Below are 21,488 nucleotides of genomic sequence, written 5' to 3'. Positions count from 1 at the left end.
ACATCTGTTTTTACTTAGGAAAACAATGACTGAACCGGTAACAATACAAAATCAATCCCCTCTTCTTTTTTTTTATCTATATGAATACAAAGTACTAAACGAACACCAATCACTGGTCAATAAACAGTTATCAGGGGAAAAAGGCTTTTGAAATACACTTTAATGAATCTGATTAGACGATTAATCGAATGAATAATCAATATATTATTCAATTCTAAAAATATCTGATAGTGACGGCACTAATTATTGCACTTTAAAATAATTGTGAATCGTATTGCATGCCATGTATCGAGATATGCATCACATTGTCTTTTATTGGAGAGCTGACCCTACACTGTCATTTGCTGACTCCCGCATCAATCACCAGGCCAGGCTCCACCTTTTAAAACCACGTACTCTCTCAAGTCACAGCATGGAAGGTTAGGATGACAACTGTAACAAGTCCAAAATAATACCTGCATCTCACATGTACATTTTGTTCATAATGCAAACTCAGTTTTTAGCTGATTATTATTATGGCTATTTTTATTTATTATGACTATTTTTTTACGGACTAGTAGTAAAATTGTGGCAAGCTTTCTCAAGATAATGGCATGGAGTATCTTAGTTGAATAACTTTTAACATTTTAAGTGTAATGCGAACACGTGTGCGTGTGTAGCGGTACGGTATATCGGATGGCCAGGTTTCATGTTACAAAGCAGCCATGCGGGCATCGTGTTGCCAACACAACAGGAGGCTGCTGTTGTGCAGGAATCAGGTGCCGCCGTGCACCTCCTTGTGTATTTTGGTGTGGGTTGCGGATAAGCTTTAGGCATGTGAGAGTGTGCGGGTGTGCATGTGTGTGGAGTGCTCCTCTCTCTGCGGGGAAACGGCAGTAGGTGGTTGGCAAAGTGGGCGGGGTCAGGGTGCAGCCGCGTAGCCAGGTGCGTGTTGGGGGGAGCTGCAGGCTGGAGGGCCGCCTGTAGTACCTTGTTAGTCACAGTGTTGATTGCCAGCGTTGGAGAGGCACTTCCAGAGATCATACACTCCATCCCCAAAGACTCCGACTCCAGGCTGTATGGCGTAGAAGCCTGCGGGGGGCGGGGTGGACGTGGGATGTGGAGGCAGAGAGAGGAAATAAATAAATAAAAGCCAACATAATCCAATTATTAAACACAAGCGGGTTGATGTTTTTTGGCCTTTGTTCGCATCCTGCCGCAAAATGAAGACCGTACGTTTTATTTAGGTCACATTTCAAGCGCGCTTCTTCGCGGGAGGACGTTCATCCCCAAACCTCACCTCCCACCGAAGAAACGCGCACCGTCGTCATGAAGCGCGCCACGCGTGCCCGCCGTGTGTGCTGTCGTCAAAGATAACTCCGCCGTGCTCGTCTCCCTCCGAAAAAGTGCTTACGCTAAGAGGATTGGCTGCCAACAATACCATTTTTAATTCATGATAAACACTAAATGAGATTTCCCAAACTCTCACTCGTGCCGTCTGAGACTCTTAATGGAATTCCTTGCTTGGAGGGGGAGGGAAGGGGTGACAGAACAGACACGCGTCACTTTCTTTTGTGCCATGCCGACGTACAAGCGCACTAGAGCTGCATCAGAAACAACGTACAACATGCATTGTGATACATCGGGCAATATAGTATGTGGACTAAATTGAATTTGGATTTGTACAATTGCTAAACAATAAGGCAATTTAAATGAACATATTAATTGAATAAAAATGAAATGACCAATTTATTCTCAATATTATATATTGCATGTAGTTGCATTTACGTTTATTAATATATTTACTAAATGAAATACGTATACTGTATTATCATTTCGAAATGTAATTTTTATGTTATGTTAATGTGTGGCAGGGACATGTAAATTTGCATACATTATATATATATATATATATTGTTCTAAATATATTTAAAAAATATATTTTTTATTACCAGTATATATTTGCTAAATTAAACAATGATAAATTACTCGCAATAAATATGTACGATACCCAATATATGTTTATGCTTCACTTTATTTGTTTTTAAAATAAAATATATCCCTGTTTTTGGGCGAGAGGCAAGGTACACTCTGAACTGGCTGCCAGCCAATCACAGGAAATAAAACATATGCATTGCTAAATATTTATTGCAAAACACAAAACATATTTTAATATTTTGTCAATGTGTGGCTGGCTGGGTAACATATTTTTATTACAACACATGGTTTTTACAAAATATTTCTCAAAACATTTTTTTTTTTACTTCTTTCAAATAGATTTTTTAATACTGTCAAATTGTGCCAGGCAGATTTATTTGCATGTATAATATACATGATTTATTAATGTATTTGCCAAAGACAACAATTAAACATTTATATGTATGCAAAATATATTTTTTAATTACTTTTTAAAATGTTCGAATAATGTGCGGTTGGGACAATGGGAGTAGCATGCGCACAGATTTGCCCCCGAAACTCCGGCTTAACATACCGGTAACCTTCCCTTCCCGGTGGGCTGTGGTCGGCCACAGCGTAAGGGAAGCCTTCCAGCGGCTCCCTTAAAACCCCGTGTGTAACGCTGGACCATCCATAATTAAAAAGCCAAAAGCTCAGAGTAGTGCTCTGCATTAATTGATGTTCGTAAAAAAATAATAAAAATAAAAGAGGGAGGAGGCGCAGATAATAATGTGTGTAATGGCTACCTCGGGCACCGTTTATTAATAAGGTGGCCACTTCATGACAGGCTTGTGAGGCAGTTACATAAAATCTGCATGTGTATATGTGTGGAGAAGAACGGTGGAGAAAGAGTGGGAGAAAAAAGAAGGAGACAAAAGGAATAGAATACTCGCTAGATACAGTCACAGGACACTTTATTAGGTACGCCTACATAATCTAACAGCAATATATGGTCTTAGGGTGGATCTTAATAGCATAATGAATGCTTATGCAAGAGGAAGAATTGTTCTATGAACAATTGACTATTTGAATAGAGGAACAAATATTTCAACACAAAAGGTTCATCAACACATGTAGACAGACAATATAACAATATTTGGCCATATTTTCGCAAAATGACCAATATTACTAAAGTTTCCGGAATCATTTACAGTAGTGGTTTTCTCAGGTTTTTCTGAAAGGTGATCGAAAGTTTATTGTTGTCATCATTTATAGCCCTCTAAGAAAAAATAGCAAATTTAGAATATATATATATATTTTTCACTCATTCACTCCCAGCCATTTTCACTGAAGCAACCCCCCCCCCCCTTCGCTCCTGGCTGTTTTACTGGATTTTGACTGATTTTGCAAGGCCCACAGAATATTGTGTTCTATTGCTATAATTGGATTGGAGTCTCTTCTTTCATCAGGAAAAAAAAGTATATTTGTATCTATTTCCGTTTTGCAGCAATTAGCTGCAAATAGTTTCACCATTATTCACAAAACCTGTTGAAAACAATGGGGAAAGAGCTTTTTGCAACATGGGCCTGATTGATCTCTTATACTCTGCTGTAACCTGCTGGCCGTTTTTTCTAATAACTACCATTGCTTTAAGCGATTTCTTCAGGTCAGAGGCTTTATCAAAGCCTTCTTTCTGTATGCTCTAGCATAAACAAACATGGCAATGGGACCATGGCAATATTAAAATAGAAGGTTTGTATACGTTTTTGGGAGCAAATGAGTTAAAAACCTACTGAGAGTGAAGGATTGCATGCTCCAAGCAAATATGGATAAGCTTATCAACGCTTTTATCTCCAGTAAGCATACTTGATTATTGCAACAGTCTTCTGACTGGACTCCCTCAAAAGAGCATCAAAAAGCTGCAGCTCCAGTTCTGACCAGAAGAAAGGGATCAGAAATTATTACTCCAGTCCAAAAAGCTTTACACTGCTACTGGTCTATAAATAGTTGTATTGAATATACTGTAAACCCAGTAGGGTTCTGAGGTCTGCACACTCGGTCGGGTCAATTAGTCAAGCCCGGAGTGCAAAGCAAACATGGTGAAATGAATGTTATGAGTTACGAATGCGGCCACGAACCGAATTAAACGCTTATGTCAATGCATCGCTGTATACTTTTTGTTACAGCTTTGTTGAGATGTTTCCAGTGTGTGATATGTACCCTGGCTCAATAAGTGTTGGGGACGCTACGATAGAGTTCATGATGATGAATAGTTTTTTTTTTTTCCCGCATCACACTCACCCGCTCTCCGGACCGCGGCCTCTTCTTGGGCCGCGTTGGCAAGGCGTCCTCCTTTGGGTTGGTGTCAATAGCCCAGTAAGAGCCCTGAGCGGGAAGAAGAACACTGTCAGCTCATTTAAAAAAAAAAAAAAAAAAAAACTGCTTTCCCACATTTGCACTTACTGAGCTGTCACAATATAATCAAGCTAGGGCTGGCCAATTTGGGAAAAACAATCATCAGTATTTTTCTTTAATTACAATGCTGTTCTGATTGTGAAAAAACAAAATCTGAATCATGATTCAAATTTGTTCAATTGTCCAGCCCTACTTCACTTTTCCTCCACTGGAAGCTCTTCCTTGATTATCCACGCGGTACCGTTGCCAAGGCGGCTCACGGGCCGGGAAATGAGGAAGAGCCGCCTCGGCTGAGGTGAGAAGGGCTGATCAAGGAGTGATCAGCACAAGCTGACTGGAAGAGGATGGTGGGAGTTTTTGAGGATGCTATTCTCCAGGCCCAGCCTGCATTATTTATCTTTTGCATTTCATTTATTTTTTCCGATGTTGTTCCTCCTCCAAGCCCAAAGCAAGACAGTATACACTTGCTAAAAAAAAAAAGAAGAACATATTTTTCACCTTAAGGCCGTGTGGGTTTTTGAATTTATTTTTAATATTTCATGATAAGAAAAAATCTCAATTGTCAAGAGAAAGTGAGATCAGGACCTTTTAAAATGACTTCCCCAGCAGAGAGAATAATTGATGCTTCCACCAGAGAAGCAGAGTGAGTATCCATAAAATAATAGCGTCGTACACAATGGCCTGCCCTTGTTAAAGGGAAAAAAATGTTGTTATTTCACAATTCACGTACTCCGGCACGTCTGCAATTGTTCAAATGGAAAGCCACGCTTGGCCTATATTCATCAGGGGGAGGGCGGTGTGTGTGTATGTGAAATGATATGTTTTAATGTGCGCCAAGCTTTGGGGTCAATTAACGGCTCCTCAGAGAGGTTGAGAATAATTCACACGCGCAATCAAGCTGGGAGGGGGGAGGGGAGGGAGGGGGGATGGGGGGGAATTGCGGTGATAAAAATGCAGCAGCCTCATTAGAAATTTCACAAGATTGATAAAGGTGAGACGCATTGTCACCGCAGTCAATCCATGTGCGTCTTATAATGCACAAGTTTCCAAACGAGGAGTCGCACAGACAAAGCAGGGCTGGGCTCCGTTGCTTTTAATTAGTGCGGGGAAGAACACTTTAAGTTAACCCTCGTGGGAAGAGAGAGTTGCTGCATTTTTTTTCTCTCCCCACCCCCGACACCCACCCCCAGAGAGTTGGCAGGAAAAGAGAAAAACATATAAAGAGCCATTAAATTATTCACAAATATTTTGCAACATAGTGTTAGGTCCACAGGAACATAGCACAAACCGCCATATTCTCTTCAGCCATAACAAAACGGCTGCTTTATCATAAAACTTGCAGATTACCTCTAAAAACACAGCTCTTTTTCATATATCAACGTCATCTAACCCAAAAAAACACTGTAGTATTTCAAGCATTAACATAACTAGCATTACATTATGAGATAAAGTCGCAAAATTTTCAAGAACAAGGATGTAATATAATGAGAAAAAAAGTGAAGAAATGACATTTATTTATTTATTTATTTATTATTATGCTATTATGAGACTTAATGTGTACATAGCTTAATGTTGAGTTTACATTATGAGGAAAAAAACCCTATATTTTTTATTTTTTTACATAAGAAGTCTTTCTAAACAAAATGAGTAATATCACAAAGAAAAAGTTGTAATTTGGCAGAAATGATATCTTAATACGTATTACAAGAGTTCATGTATACAGTAGCGGCATTAAATTTTATTTATATACAATAATATTATCTATGCAGTGTGCACCCCCACTAGTCTAAACATAGCGTTCTGATTAATATTGTGTTTGTGGAATATGAATTAAACAGCAAAATCTCGAGTAGCAGGAGCAACGAACAACTTGATAAAAAGTGCTCGTGTTGACAAGTTGTGTTGAAAAGCTAAAGCAAGGTAAATTTAGAGTTAGAGTCTTGTGAATATTGTCATATTTCAATCTTAATTTTAATTAAGATTGAAATATGACAATATTTGGATTGGATTGTGTTGCCTTTGTTCATGTCTAATCATTGATCAAACTATTTGAACTGCAAAACAGTTTTTTTTTTTCTGTCGAATATTTGTATTTATTTACAGTGCATCCGTAAAGTAGTAAGTAATAAGTATTGTTTCCAAGTTTTTTTGCTTTATTCCAAAATAGAATAATCCCCCCCCCCTCCCAAACTTTTTTTTTTGGGTGGTGCAAATTTACAAGAAATCCCATCGATCAATTGGATACAAATTGCCAATAATTGTCATTTTAGATTTACATCCAGTTTTCTCTGTACTGCACGCAATTGACCGGATTCTTAACGATGAATGATTTACATGCAGTCAGGTGGTGTTTTTGCACAATAACGAGCAGCATTTAATCCCGAGCATCTCCCAGACTGACAGACGCAGACTTTGCCTCTCCTATCTCATCCAAGCAGCAGTTTTCATATTCCTGCCACATTACAATATTGATGCAATTTATCAAGAGCTGCTACCGCCTCTTTGAAGTTGTCTTGTGCACGAGGGGGGTGGCGGAAGGGAATGGGGGGGTGCTGGGGAAGGGAGTGAGGAAAATTCCAAATTAAACATTAAGGATGCGAGCACGTTGGCCGTGCATCTGGAATGGGATCCATACAGCAATAGATTATTTTGTATTTAGTGGAGCAGCTCCCAGGAGTGTCAATATCAGAGGATTACAGCAAAACACGAAATTAGCATTCAGTCCCCATCCTCTTGTACACAGCCAGGCGTAGCTCTCCATGCATGTGTGTGTGTGTGTGTGCGTGTGTGGAGAAGGTAATTATTTGTGCCTATTTTTTTTTTCTCTACCCGGCATGTGTAGCAAAGGCTCAGATAGCGCCGGGCTGAAATGTAGGTTAGGATCCATACGATTAGACCTACAGTATATGCACAGCACGGGACTAGATATAGGGGCTGCACTGTCATGAACCACCTCAGCGGATGATGGCTAATTATTAGCATGATGTCGCAAGAGACGGCAAAGTAAATGGGCTTACAAACTTAACAGTAGGTGGTCCCACTGAGATTCAAATGTCAAATAATATTAGCAAGAAAAATGAGTGAAGGAGGAGATTGGAGCTGAATGCTTTAGGGAACGCAACGATTTTTGGAAACGACATTACTTAAACCCTGTTTCGACTCGGTCTCCACCAGTCTGACTTTTTCACACCTCACCCACATCGGCTGTCTGAGGTCTTCCAATAATAAAAAAGAAAAAGTCTCGCCTTACATATGAAATGCAATCCTGCGGGGGAGGCAGGTTCCTAATAGATTAAGAGCGTGCCATGCATTTCTCTACTGTCAAGGTTCTGGCAGGGATTCAAAGTTAACATTTTTTTCCAACACAGACATGATATGCGCCTCCCAAAAAAAAAAAGGAAAAAAAGGAGGTTGACTACTGCCAGCTGTTGGTACAAACCAAACATGCTCCTCTCGTTGTATTATTTCATTATGACACATGTTATTTTAGGTTAGGTTACACTTTATTGATCCCTGAGGAGATCAACAGCAATAAAAAAGAAAAAGAAAAAAAAGATTACAATAAAGAAAGTGATAATATAAAGAGAAAAACACGGAACAACAAAGTTGTAATATTACATGGAAAATCTTAATTTTGTGAAAATAACTGTCATCAGAATTAACGTACATCAATGTTAAACGATAATTTCTCAAGTAAAAATGTGACTTCATAATATTGGGGCCAATCTATATTTTGCATGTATAACTTTTTTAAAATATTTTTTATGAAACATTTCTGGAAAAAAGTCAATCCCGAAAGACATAAAAGAAAAGACAAATTTTCAAGTAAAAAAAGTCGTAGTCTTACAAGAACAATGCTGTCATGATACAACAAGTCATCATATTGCAGAAAAAGGATAATATACTGAATAATATGCTTAATATGATATTTTCCCTGAAAAGTAAATTGTATTTATGAGAAAACCTATGAGAATAAAGTTGGTACTTAAATAAATAAATAAAAAACAATTTATTAGTGCAGCTCTAATAACCCACCATAAGGCCCATAAGAACAATTCACAACAAATGTTACAGCAAAAACAACAATAATACCTTTTTATCATAACAATGCAAAAAGGTTACAATATAAGCATGTTACTGTATATTCATTATGTGCAAGACAAGGTGCACTTGGGTTAAATGTTCCAATCTCACCTTTCCCGGGTCATCTTTAGAGCGAGGCACTTTGAGAAAACACTTGTTCAATGACAGATTGTGCCGTATCGAGTTCTGTGGGGGGAAAACAGAGAGACAGGTGGAGAATGTGAGTAGACATACAAAAACAGATTACAAGAAAGAACAAGTCTGCAGTAAAACATTGGCTTGGATTTTTGTGGTTTATATTTAGAAGCTGTCATAGAGAAGAAGTGTTATACCTGCTTTCACTCTTCACAGGTCAATGGGTGTGGGTCAAATTTGTCCCGTTTTGACATTTAATAGAAACCCCAAATGTCATTCTCTCACACTAAAATGTGTTGACTTTTCTTTAAGTTACCTCAAACACACAAAAGTAAAAATATCACACAAAATGTGTTTTATTTTGTACAAGTAATAAAAAGTTTGTGTACGCTGAGACTGAGTCAAATTTTTTCATCCAATTGTTTTGATTTTTTAAAGCGAATTTACTGAAAATGCGCAAAACAGACATGCGACGTATGCCTGTTTCCATCTGTTCTTCTTTTGCGAATATTGAGAGGTGACTCCGCCGCTGTAGATGGGGGTATACAACATAGAGATGTGATCCACTAGTAAATTGAAAGAAGAAAAAGAAGACCAGGAAGCGACTGCACCAATGCGATTATGTCGTATGAGTTTGCTTTTGTAACTCTTGATTAACCGTAGCGTTTCTTTGCTGTTTTACATTTAATATATAATATTAATATTCGCTTTTTTAATTAATTCCAAAAATATTTTTTGTTTCGTCGTCTTCCCAAACATACCTTACTTCATCGTCCGACATTGCTTTGTGACTACAAACATCTGTGTGACGTAATATCCAGCCAAAATTCGCATTTTCCTTTTATAGATACGCTTCAAAATCCGCCCCCTCTAAGCGTAAAAACTTTTTTGCGAATTTTGGGCCCTTTTTCGAATTTCTAGTGTTTCCATTCAGTTTTATTTTTGCATTTCTTCAAAATTCAAATGCAAATGGGTGGATGGAACCCGACTAGTGATTAGAAAGGAGCTTTTTTTCTTCTATTTTATTTTTATTTTTATATATATCTTTAAATATTTTTGGGGTGAAAAATAATGAATGTTTATCAGTGGTTTTTTTTTTTACTTTCCTCCTCAGAAAAAACGATAAAGAATTATTATCCTATTTATTATTCAATCAGGCTACTAATACACTTTGAAAAGAACTTTAGTACTTTTCTACTACAGATAATTATAAATAGACAATTATTATGAGTTATTAACCCAGACCATACTATGCATACATGGAAAATTAACAGCACATATGGGTTAAAGTCCCTCCCCATCAAAAAGTGGAATCTACTATTATATCAAATTCCACACGTGCCAAAAACAGGAGCCAAGAGGAGTCCCACACTGGGATCGAGGCAGGAGCCTGATATTAATTAATGCTCGAGCGGGCCCTGTGGGGGCAGGAACTAAATTATGCAGATCATCATCCCAAAGTTAACTCATTACACGCTTACAAGCTACTCCACGGCGGATAAGAGTGAGCTTCAGCCAGCTGTCTCATTGGGATGGAGAGGCAGGCTGAAGTAGCCACTGGGGCCACACGGAGCAACGAAAGTACCCCCCCCCCCCCCCCCCCGAAAACAAAAACGACAGCCCCGCACACACCTCCACTTAGTTGGGAGTACTATTGACAGATGGCCGCTTAAAAAAGAAAAAGAAAAAAAGATGCAGTGTTCTCCGCTCAGTTTAACGGACGAGGGAGATGAGTGGAGAGTGGCGGGTGAGCCGGAGACACCCAAGCGCACGAGATGGGAGCCGTTTGTTCAACACTAAAGGCAATTATACCACAGGAGGGACCATAATGACAGGCTCGTTGTGTGATGCCGCCAATCGTGCCGCTGTGAAATGCCAATGGAAACCAGAGGACGCTTTCCGTGTTCCCCGACAGAACAAAAAGAGCCTCACAGCCAGTCAATTATCCTTGTGCTTGGAGGGGAAAGGAAAACTGTACCCCAAACTGTCTGTTTTGAGGAGCACCTACAGAGATGCAGAGATGCTCACCAATAGAAATTCACTTCCTCAACAATTTATCTCAATTTTCATATTGTAAGAATTACATGACAGTGAGATGCGCTGGGCATTTTAAACATGGCTTCAAAATTCACTCCCCACACCGGATACCTGCTGGAGCAGAGCTAGCCCAGTTCAAGTTCAAAGCTCTCGTGCACTGTATGAATAATAGACTCGGGATGGCGTGTACCAGCGCGTGCAATTGACGCTAATGTCACAAAATATAAACACAATCACATACACGCATCGCTAAAGTGTTTTTGTCACTTATTATGATAATTCCCTACAGCGCGAGCATGCCTATGATTTTTCTTTGCGGATTTGGGATGGCATGCAAGACAAATAAAATACCTCAAAGATTTTACAAATGAGTCGATGTGGGGAAAAAATGCACAAAATTAGTTAATTTTGGCTTGCTGTTCAGGCTGATTTTTTTTTTTTTATAAATGCATTGAGCAAGAAATGTATTAGGTTACTTCCATTTGTTTTGGTTTAATGACAAACAGACATAAAAATGGCATTTTTGTCATGTCATCTGGTTAGGAAGTATGTGACCTATGTGGCTCACAATAGTGCCGATGAAAAATTGTGGCCCCCTCCATCATCCCTATTTTAGAGCATTCTACATCTTGTATGTAACTCGTCTTTTGCCCTGTTTTTGGCCTGTCTAACCACCACTTCTCCAACCCAACGTCGTTATCTTTGTGTTATCTTGTAATGTGTTTACGTGTACAAAAATGAGTAAATAGCGGCCGATTAAATAGGTCAGGCCCTAAAAATTCCATAATTAAAGATAATCTGAGCACATTTCTTATCTCAGAAGTGCATCTCAAACTGGTAGCCCTTTGCATTAATCAGTCCCCAAGAAGTTGCTCTCAACTTCAAAAAGGTTGGTGACCCCTTGTGTATGGTGACAAACAGATATGAGGCTCTCATTAAAGCCGACATCTCCTGCTGGAAAAACCAGAGAACATCTGCGTGGCAGACCGCACTGCATGAGCTGAAAAACAGTGTGCACACTTAAGCACTTACATTAGTTTTATCTCTGTATGTAACGTTTATGTCTTAAAAACGTGTCAATGTGCCACGTGACGGCAGGCGGACAAACCCTGCTAAACATGAGGAGGGAGGTATGCTCTATCCATTACATACCTTCTGCTGGGCCAAGTAGACGCGGTATGCCGCTGCTACGACTACATTCGAAGTTTAGGTTTTAGCAAACACCGTCAAGCTGCCTTTTTACACTGCTTTTGCAGAGAGGCGGACAGACACAGCATTTTAAGTAAAACAGAACAAAGGGGCTACTCGAGAATATTGCAGTTACAGCAGAGTGAGGGTGGGGGTGACGCTGGAGAAAGGGATGACAGATCACGGTGGCGACTACGAGAGGAAAAAAAGCAAAGAGAGGACTGGTTGACAATTCACCTGACGAACACAGATGCAGTGTAAGTCTATTTGCTTTCAAAACTGCTCTCCAATATTGAGATTAAAGTGGAACCTTGGTTTCGCGGGTAAGCCGTTTCAAAAATGCGTACGATAAATGAAGCAAGATTTCAATTTGGAATTATTGTAAATTCAATGAGTCTGTTCCAGACAAAAAATACACTCGATAGAAACTACATTTTCAAATACAAAAAAGAATGATGGGACTCCTGAAATGGGTAAATTAACATTACTCAAATGATATATTTTAATGACCAATGTTAAATAGCTGACACACCATTTAAAAAAAAAATAATTTTTACATTGAAAGGGATTGTTACCTATCCATCCATTTTCAGAAATGCATATCTACACGACTAAAAAGTTACATTTTAATGACTTGTACACAAACAGTTGGTCTCCGCAGTGCTTGCTCAACAAGAAGGTGGGAAATTAAACAATAAAATTTTGTTATATACCTATTTCATAAAAAGTGTAAGGGTTGGAGTCATTCTGCACCTGCGCCCCACTGGTAAACTAATTAACATAATAACCCGCATCACACCGGGCTTCTCCACCAGCAAGGATCAAGAGCCCATTTGAGGAGGTGTACACCAGGTAAGCAGAGCTGCATCAAGTTATGATGGCTGCACATATTGACGACCTGTACACATATCTCCAGCTGCGCACTTTCCCCTCACGGGCATCTTTTTCTACACAGTCTAAGTCAGGCATCAGCAGGAGGTTCGGTATTTGACGTCAAACAGGAGAGATGCGTTGAAGGTTTGGAACTGCCAGGGGAAATGAAGCTCCTGTGGACGCCACAGTTTTATGCGATGACGAAAACGTTCCAACCACGCTACAAAGAAATGTAGTTAAACTCATCACTTCTGCCCAACGCTGCATTTAAGGTATATCTTAATCTAGAGTTTTGTTTGAACTCTGCATGTTCTAATGTATAACAACACATTACTTTTCATGTTAAAAAACAAAAAAGGGGGAAGTGAGGTCAGAAAGTGTTGAGAAAGGTACATAAAGTGAGTCAGACAGTGCTCACTGCAGGGGTCCTGCACAAGTGCCGCCCAGCATCTACCTGCAACCCCCACAGAGCACTTCATATCTGACCTCAGTCTGCATGTGTGATGCCGCCTACACACCTAAAAAAAAGTGCGCACACATACACAGAAATGGCAGTGATTTAACACACCAGGACAGCAGTGGAGGCGTAAGCAGCTCCGCCCTCGCATAACCCCCCCTTGCCACCCCAACCTTCCCTGCCGAGGAGCGCCGAAGCTCAGCAAGAAGAGCCGCCGAGGGGAAAAAAGTAGGTCAGGCTGACCTCTGCGCTCAGCACGTCAAACATCCCGAGTGAGCCAAAGGGACAAGCCGCGTCACAATCCGGCTCCTCACAGCTGGGGGACGAACGAGCAACCCCTGGCGCGCGGTCAGGAAGCCCGGAGAGCGGATTGGGCACGCTGGGACAGACACATGTAAGCACACATAGCGGTTATGACATCGGGATGTGTGCCAGTGACTTGAGAGAAGAAGTGGGGGTGGGCGAGGGAGCACACAACAGGAATAAACCAATGCTCTAAGTCGCAACTTTATACCTCTTGACATACTGTACATTACATGTGCAGGGGCTTTTACAAACCGTCACACATTAGACAGTATATCCCACGACCAAGACAAAGTCATATTAAGCCAAGACAACGAGAACCTCTAACTTAAAGACCCTGCCAAGTGAATTCTGAGATTTGCTTCTAAATACATTACAATGCACATGCTTAAATGTAATTGCTGAAAATATGCAAACACTAAGAATTGTGTAATAATGTAGCACTGAACTGAGATAATGCATTTAAAGGGACACCAACGTGAAAAATCATCTTTTTGGAGCTTTTAGCCATGTTAAAATGCTAATTCCTCAGCAAAAACATCACCGAAGTGGTGTTTTCCTCCATTCGCCCCTCTATGAGAATCTGCTCTCCAAGCACCAGCCTCTCCTAACCTAAGAAAACGAGCTGTTGTCACTGTTTGACGTCATTAGGGGCGGGGCGGGGCGGGGCGGGGCGGGGCGGGCCCACCCCCGCATGCCCACTTTCTCTGAGACCTCTATGGGATAGTGACAAAAGTAGCATTTAGCAGTAAACATTCTGTCCAAATGAATTCAAACCAATCAATTATCCTTCATATTTGCAACTCCAAAGTGCAATGACAATTTCCCGCCTTAAAATCTCAGAAAAAGTTCTGGCTGACACTTCTGTAAACGACAAGTAAAACCCCTGCGCTGGTGAACCCAACTGAACGAATAGTGTAGTGGTTAGCGCGAACGCCCTGTAAGCAGCGCGTACCCGGTTTGCGAGCCGCTCAGGTTTGTTTTTCTTTCTTTCTTTCTTCTTTCCTCTCTTCTGCCCTCTCCTCCCTTCCTCCTCCACGATTTATTGCGGCAAGGAGCCGTTTTGTTTCAAATGTTTATTGAAGAATTGATGGCTAGCGTGGCTAAACGCAGAGCTCCAGCAGCAGGCGGGAGAGGCGGGGTTTTACTGAACCGGGCGTTTTTACTTCCGCGTTAGAAAACTAACCAGCAAAACACTTTATATTTCATAAAAAAATACATTGCCATTGTGTCAAAGGTAAGATTTAATCGTTATATGCCTATAGTTAACTGTGGAAGGACTTAAAATACTGTGATGTAATCCCTTTAATTTTTTTTACCCTATTTCTATTTCCTTCAATTTTTTGGGATACACGTGTTGTACCCAAGCAACTAAGGTGGTGAGCCCGTCTCTCTTCTGGCTTTTCAGTAAAATATGACTAATTCAACAGTATGTTGACAGTTATAATACAGGAAGAACAATGGTATTGTACACGGGAAAGTGATCTGTGTTAAGTCAAAGAGAGAGACCAGTTTTTCAATTAACCAGGTATCGGGCTTCTAAAAAATATATTTATATATTACTGCCGATAAGAGCAGAAATGTTTTAACTTCAGGGAGCTATTTACATTTTCAGTTACCTTTATAAGAGATATTACCCATCCTGCAAGCTCCTTTAACTTTGTTCAAGGTAAAAAAAACTTAAAGCAAATCTGAAAAAGTTGTTCAAGAAACATATACTGTACTGAAAGACAAGTTAAAAGTTGGAGTTCATTTTTTGTTTTGTTTTTTTTAAATAATTTTGTTGCCAATATTTCCCCTTTCAGTGAAAATGAATATCGGCTCCAAATATTGGTTATCGGCCTCAGTAACTACTTATTCCAGCTCAGTGGCCTAGTGGTAGAGTGTTCGCACTGAGACTGGGAGGTCGTGGGTTCAATCCCCGGCCGGGTCATACCAAAGACTATAAAAATGGGACCCATTTGCCTCCCTGCTTGATACTCAGCATTACAGGCGCAAGCCCCTGCTGCTGCTCCTCACTGCTCCCTCAGTGGATGGGTCAAATGCAGAGAACTAATTTCACCCCACTTAGATGGGTGTGACAATCAGTGGTACTTTAACTTTAACCTAATAATCAGCATCGGCCTATCTTTAATAAACAGGCCAGGTCAACAAATACTGTTAAAATGATACTCAACAAATCTGACATTGTCCTAGAAAGTGTGGTTGACCTCCAAGGTTCCACTCTACTGAGTTTACGTCAAGCATTCCAGGGATCAGCTGAGGCTCTAGGATGACCTACAGGTGCTCTTTTAAGTGTTTGGATTAAACCCCTGAAAGGGGCTCTAACTTAAACGCCGCTGGATTTGCTGCCTTTCTGATCAAAGATCTGAGAGGTGGTGGGAAAGAAAACAGGCAGAGGTGTGCGGTGCCAGAGACAGTGGTTAAACATTACAATGACCGCCAGCACAGCGGCTGCTCATAAAAGGCAAATATGCAGAGTAAACTGATTCCTGAGCTCCATTTACACCCCAAAATAAAAAGAGTAAGTCACGCCATGTGAGTGAGTTATGTTAGCTTGGATGACGCTGTGCAAATAACAGTATCCAACATACACTATTTTAACAACCTCCATCTTTGAACTGACCAAAAACAGAAAGCGCACTGTATGCACAAGAGTTTTGGTGTAGAAGCAATCAAACTGTGTTTCCCTGTCGAACATCTTGAATGAAGGCAAAGCGCGGAGGAGTCGTACTCCAAATCCAAAGAAAACATTCTTGCGAGCACCGTCACTTTGGAAGATACAACCACAACCTCTAATTGACCTGTCAGCAAATCTGAATGATGGAGGGATATAAAAGACTGGCACCGCTGCGGAGATGGATGCGTCTGAAAAATACAAGTTAAAAAAATAAAAAATACTCGGGAATGCTGTTTGGCATCTGTTGAGTCAGTAAAGAGTGTCACTGCTGAGCATGTGAACAGAAAAAGGCTTTGTCTGAAACGCAAAGAAATACTGCCGACTTCAAAAGTGAGTGGACCACAATGCACTTCTTCTTTTATTCATTCAAGCACAGGCAGAAAAGTCCATTTACTCCACACATACACAGGTGTTCTGGGAAACCTTTTTTTTTTTTTTTTAACTTTATCCACACATTAGCCAGCACGTACCTAAGCAAAGGTAGTGCTACGACTGCTAATCCCGGGAGGCCATTTAGCACAACTTCAGGAAACACAAAAAGGCAAGGATTCATGGGGATTGACCCTAAAGTATCTGTCTTGAATATAAAGTTCACCAAACAATGGACGTAGACAACTAACACACTGCAACACACCACAAAGTAAGAGTTGAAAGATTTTTTGTAGTCGACGTTAATGCAGTGGTGTCCAAACTTGGTCCTCGAGGGCCGGAGTCCTGCAGGTTTTAGATGTTTCTCTTCTCCAACACACCTGAAGCTCATCAGCAAGCTCTGTATAAGCCTGATAACGATCCGGTTCATTGGAAGAGTGGGAGCAGGGAAACATCCAAAACCTGCAGGATTCTGGCCCTCGAGGACCGAGTTTGGACACCACTGAGTTAATGTCATCAAAGTCCAGTCAAAGTCATACTAGTTGACAATGTCAACAATATTTCAGTAGAGTATGGTATGTAGAGTGTTGTGGAATTGGTGCACGTTTTAAATATCACATGATGAATAAAGTTTTTGGGGGAGACAAAAAATGAGCTTCACTTCATACTGCTGCCCTCGTTCCTCGCCACTAGTCTCAAGGTTCCACTGGTATGAATATCTTGAGAATAGTCACGAACGTATGAAAACAGTGTTGCCGTGTTGGTTGGACATTTTGCTGCTCCAGACCGTTACAGTCCAACGTTGGTAGCAGATGGCTGAGCCCAAAATACAAAAACAATTGAAAACCTGATTGACGATTAGTCGACTTCAAGCTTTCAGCATCGATGCGGAGTAGTAAAGTTGACTGGGCGACAAGTTGGTTCAACCACTTAGAGGCTTAGACAAAGACAATATGCCCAAAAACTTTGATTGACCATAGAATTCACCAAAACTTGAGATGTACTTGCATTAGAAATATAATTACATCTGAATTGATCATGTAGTGAAAACTAACTGCTCATACTGTGACAACACACAAAGACGATCAACCCAAAAAAAACATGTCTCCCACAAATGCTGACAACAGAGCTCTGGAAAGACTTCAGTCTGGCTGGAGTTTTCATTTAAGTCTGCTTTCAGTTACCCAAAATTGAGCCTTTTGTTCTGCACGTGGCTGAAAGGACAAAACACACACCACAATATGATACATGAAGGGTTTGTGTGGTCAATGCATTAACCTTAGTCAAACCGAGAGAAGTGCAAAATTATTTTTAAGACACCACAGTCGATAAGATGAAAGATAGTCTTGGTGGTAATGGGGTAGCGTGTGTGTGTGTGTGTGTGTGTGTGTGTGTGTGTGTGTGTGTGTGTGTGTGTGTGTGTGTGTGTGTGTGTGTGTGTGTGTGTGTGTGTGTGTGTGAAATCAATGCAAACACACAAAGAAAGCGCAAGCCAACACAATACAGGACGGAACTGTAATTTTAGGTTGTTCATATGAACCCCGTGGCATGCCCACCAACACAGAATGTACACCTCTGCCTTCGGGGATCTGCACCGAGGCCATGGAATGTAGCACATTCACTGGCTATTTGTAGGGGATGTGGGAAGAAGGCATGTGGGATGCCACAGCAAGCAAAAAATTTTTTGCTTAAAAAGGGAAAGAAAGAGACTGTTTTAAAACAGGGAGGTTAATTCTCCTGGTAGGATCAAAAGAATTGAGTGCCATGATCTAAAAATCACTGAATGGATGTTGGATGCATATATTTCATTCAATAAATAAGCATATAAACAATCATTACAGTTGTCACTTGACTTTGTAACAGCAACGACAATCTGAAAGAGTGCACTGTCTAATAGTCTTTTGATGAGCTTTTTGTAGACAAATGTGTTGGATTTGGACCTTCTGTTAATTCTGTTTGTGCTGTTTTACAAGATTGATTGATTGATTTTGAAAAGATTGACTGTTATGCTGGCGTCATCATCGTCTCTCGACCATGTTACTCTAGCAGCTAAAACCAGAGTTTTAAAAGAAGGCAAAGGTTCATATTAACAATTCACACTGACTTTTCAACTCTCTGCCCTTGCAACTAGCATTTGCATATGCTTTTAATAAAACCTGCGAAAAATAAAAGCACACAATCCTGTTCTTGTCTTTGCTATGAAGACTAATGATAAAGCAAGAACACGCACCCAAAAAAAAAAGACCAACTTTTTCCCCGGGTCATCTAATGCAGTACACTGAGGTATTATAGTAATTAAAACCCAACAGCCACTTCTGCGAAAGCAGATGACACCGTGGGGAAATTCCTCCAAAGCCAAACCCCCCATGTCCCCCAACAATGAGCATTTGGTTAAATTAAACCCATTTCTCACTTACGGGCACCGATAATGAGGACGATGCATGCAGGACAGAAATTGGCTTCATAGGAGATGACCTATGTTGATTTTAAAGAAGCAAGTTAGCAGCAAAAAGTTGCTTAGAGGATTTTAAGCAACAGGCTGCACAAGAAGTAAAATAATCGAAAAGCTTAAGTGTCAGTGGAGGTCATTGGCTGTGTGCGTCTCCCGAGGACAGACGGGCTGCTAGTACATAATGCGACAAGTGCACACTTATTCAGCAACATATTAATACGGTCAGATAAGCGTGAACCCCAGACTCAAGCAACACAGGTTTATATAAATAAATAATATCCCAGTTTAATCCAAGGATTTTGCAACTTATAGAGCTCAGACAATAGGCGAAGGCAACACAAAAACTGTGCAATTCTCTAGAGGCACATAAGAAGTTTATGAATGCAGCACCAAGGATGTTCCCGCTTCAGCAAAAGCACAGAGGGTAGAGACCAAACGCTCCTATATATCAATGTTCTGAACTCAATACAACTCACAGCCGGCCAATTTTTTTTTTCTACACCTGCTTTGTTGCTTTCAGGACATACTTGGAATAGAACTGCACACATTTGAGGAGGTTGTTGGGGTTCAGAGGAGAAGCAGACTCCTGCATTATTTGTGAGGTGCACTTGAGGCATCCAGCGTGAAAGCTACATTTAACCAGCCCTTCCTTTAATAAAAATAAATAAATAAACGTGTGTGTTGGTGGTGGGGGGGAAATTCCCTTAATGCAACACTGAATGGCAGGTCACTCATGAGGCATGGCTTGATCACAGCGCTTCAGAGAGCCGCCTGTCTTCACCACTCCTTTCTCCCTGGCCGCTGTTTGTGTCTGTCCCACTCTGTCTCGCTCACAGTCAAAAGCGCTTTGTTCGAGCCCCGGCGATGCCACGCTAGCCCACAATGCAACGGCGAGCACGGGCGAAGAAGCATGCTTCCATTAAGTGGATTATTTCAGTGCATCCCTGACCTTCCGGAGGGCTGTCGCTGGCAAGGAACCAAGAAAGAATCGGAGAGAAATTATGATGGTCACGCACCTCCTTCAGAATTGGCAGTGATTCACAAGGCCAACTTGTCAATACAACACGCCTGAGATGGGAACTAAGACCTGGAATTATGCCGTCCCTGGGGAAAAATAGCTTTTGATGAACTCTCACAGCAGTGAATCTGCTCGGAGTAATGCAAGAAATCCAGAAAGCTTCAACCTTGTATCGCTACTTTATGACGATTTCTCTGTATGCTCACTAAACAACAAGGGAAAACATGTTTTATAACACCACAAATATCGCCAGAACTGTCCTTCAAAACACTTCCAATTTAGACCACACCACATGTAATAGTTTTCTCATCTCTCCAGTTTTGACAGACTTAATAGTGTATTTGAGCAAGTGATTTAAATGACATTATTTTTCCATTTGCCCAAAGAAAATATAAATCCAAATGCCAAATTACAAACACTGTTACGCGTGCAGTATTCCTTTGTCTGCTTTACTACCGAGTCACACTTTTTTCATTCTACCAATAATTAATGGTTAAAAGGTATTAGTATTAAGAATCTTTTACATCTGCATTACAATGCATCAAAAATAAATTGTTTATAACAGACTGACTGCCACATACCGGTCAAAATGAGTTGGCTAAATCAGACTATGAAATATTTATTTATTCTCTGAACCTCGCTTGGGTTGCGGCCGCGGGCGTATTGGAGCCTATCAGAGTTGTCTTTGTGTGAGAGGCAAACGACATCCTGAACTGCTTGCCAAATAGAAAAACAATCACACCTACGGACAATTTAGAGTGCTCAACTAACCTACCATTCATGTGTTGATATCAAATTGAAGTTTCAAATTTGTGGCAATGTTGGTGAGCGTTTTCATCTTGCTGGCCCATTGAGAAACAAATCAACTAGGAAGCAATGATTCCATGTCACTTAAATGCATGTTTTATATGTTTAAAAAGTCAGTAGTCAGGTTTCCGTCCAATTGTTTCAAATTTTTTAAGCGGATTTATTGAAAATGCGCAAAAAAGACATATATGCGACTTATGCCCATTTCCATTTGTTCTTCTTTTGCAAATATTGAGAGGGGACTCCGCCATGGTATACACCATAGAGATGTGACCCACCAGTAATTTAAAAGAAGAAGACCAGGAAGGGACTGCACCGTGCAATGACGTCGTAAGAGTTTGCTTTTGTAATTCCTGATAAACTGTATTGTTTCTTTGCTGTTTTCCATCTAAAATAGCATTAATATTCTCTTCTTTAATTCCAAAAAGATTTCTGTTTCGTCGTCCCCCTAAACCTACCTTACTTTATCGTCCAACATTGCTTTGGGACTACAAACGTACGTGTGATGTAATATCTGGTCAAAACATGCAACGTGTGTTTCCATAGCCAAAATTCGCATTTTCCTTTTTTCGATACGCTTCAAAATCCAGCCCCTCTAAGCGTAAAAACCTTTTTGAATTTTGGACCCTTTTTTGAATTTCTAGCATTTCCATTCAGATTTATTTTTGCTTTTCTTGAAAATTCGAATGAAAATGGGTGGATGGAAACCCAACTAGTGTAAACATTTTTAAATATTAAATATACAGATTCAGCCAGTAAGTGTTATAATTTGTATAATACTGTATCATGTTTGGGT

The 21,488-nt window shown here is 40.3% G+C and overlaps 1 protein-coding gene across 1 annotated transcript in view; it reads right to left on the bottom strand.

Annotated features, from left to right (window-relative positions):
• foxj3 (forkhead box J3) overlaps window positions 1-21,488 on the bottom strand; it is a 98,878-nt gene that overhangs the window by 24,425 nt on the left and 52,965 nt on the right. Inside the window, exons 3-5 of the mRNA XM_086087447.1 lie at window positions 8,485-8,559; window positions 4,177-4,260; window positions 970-1,071 (exon numbers count right to left, since the gene is read on the bottom strand). Of these exons, the coding sequence (XP_085943573.1) occupies window positions 970-1,071; window positions 4,177-4,260; window positions 8,485-8,559 (261 nt within the window). The remainder of the gene's footprint in view (window positions 1-969; window positions 1,072-4,176; window positions 4,261-8,484; window positions 8,560-21,488) is intronic.

The sequence above is a fragment of the Leptonotus elevatus genome, chromosome 10, assembly GCF_054856555.1.
Source record: "Leptonotus elevatus isolate MCC_2025b chromosome 10, RoL_Lele_1.0, whole genome shotgun sequence".
Taxonomy (NCBI): Eukaryota; Metazoa; Chordata; class Actinopteri; order Syngnathiformes; family Syngnathidae; genus Leptonotus; species Leptonotus elevatus.
The sequence above is the reverse complement of the archived record's forward strand: the minus strand, read 5'-3'. Positions and strand labels throughout refer to the sequence as shown.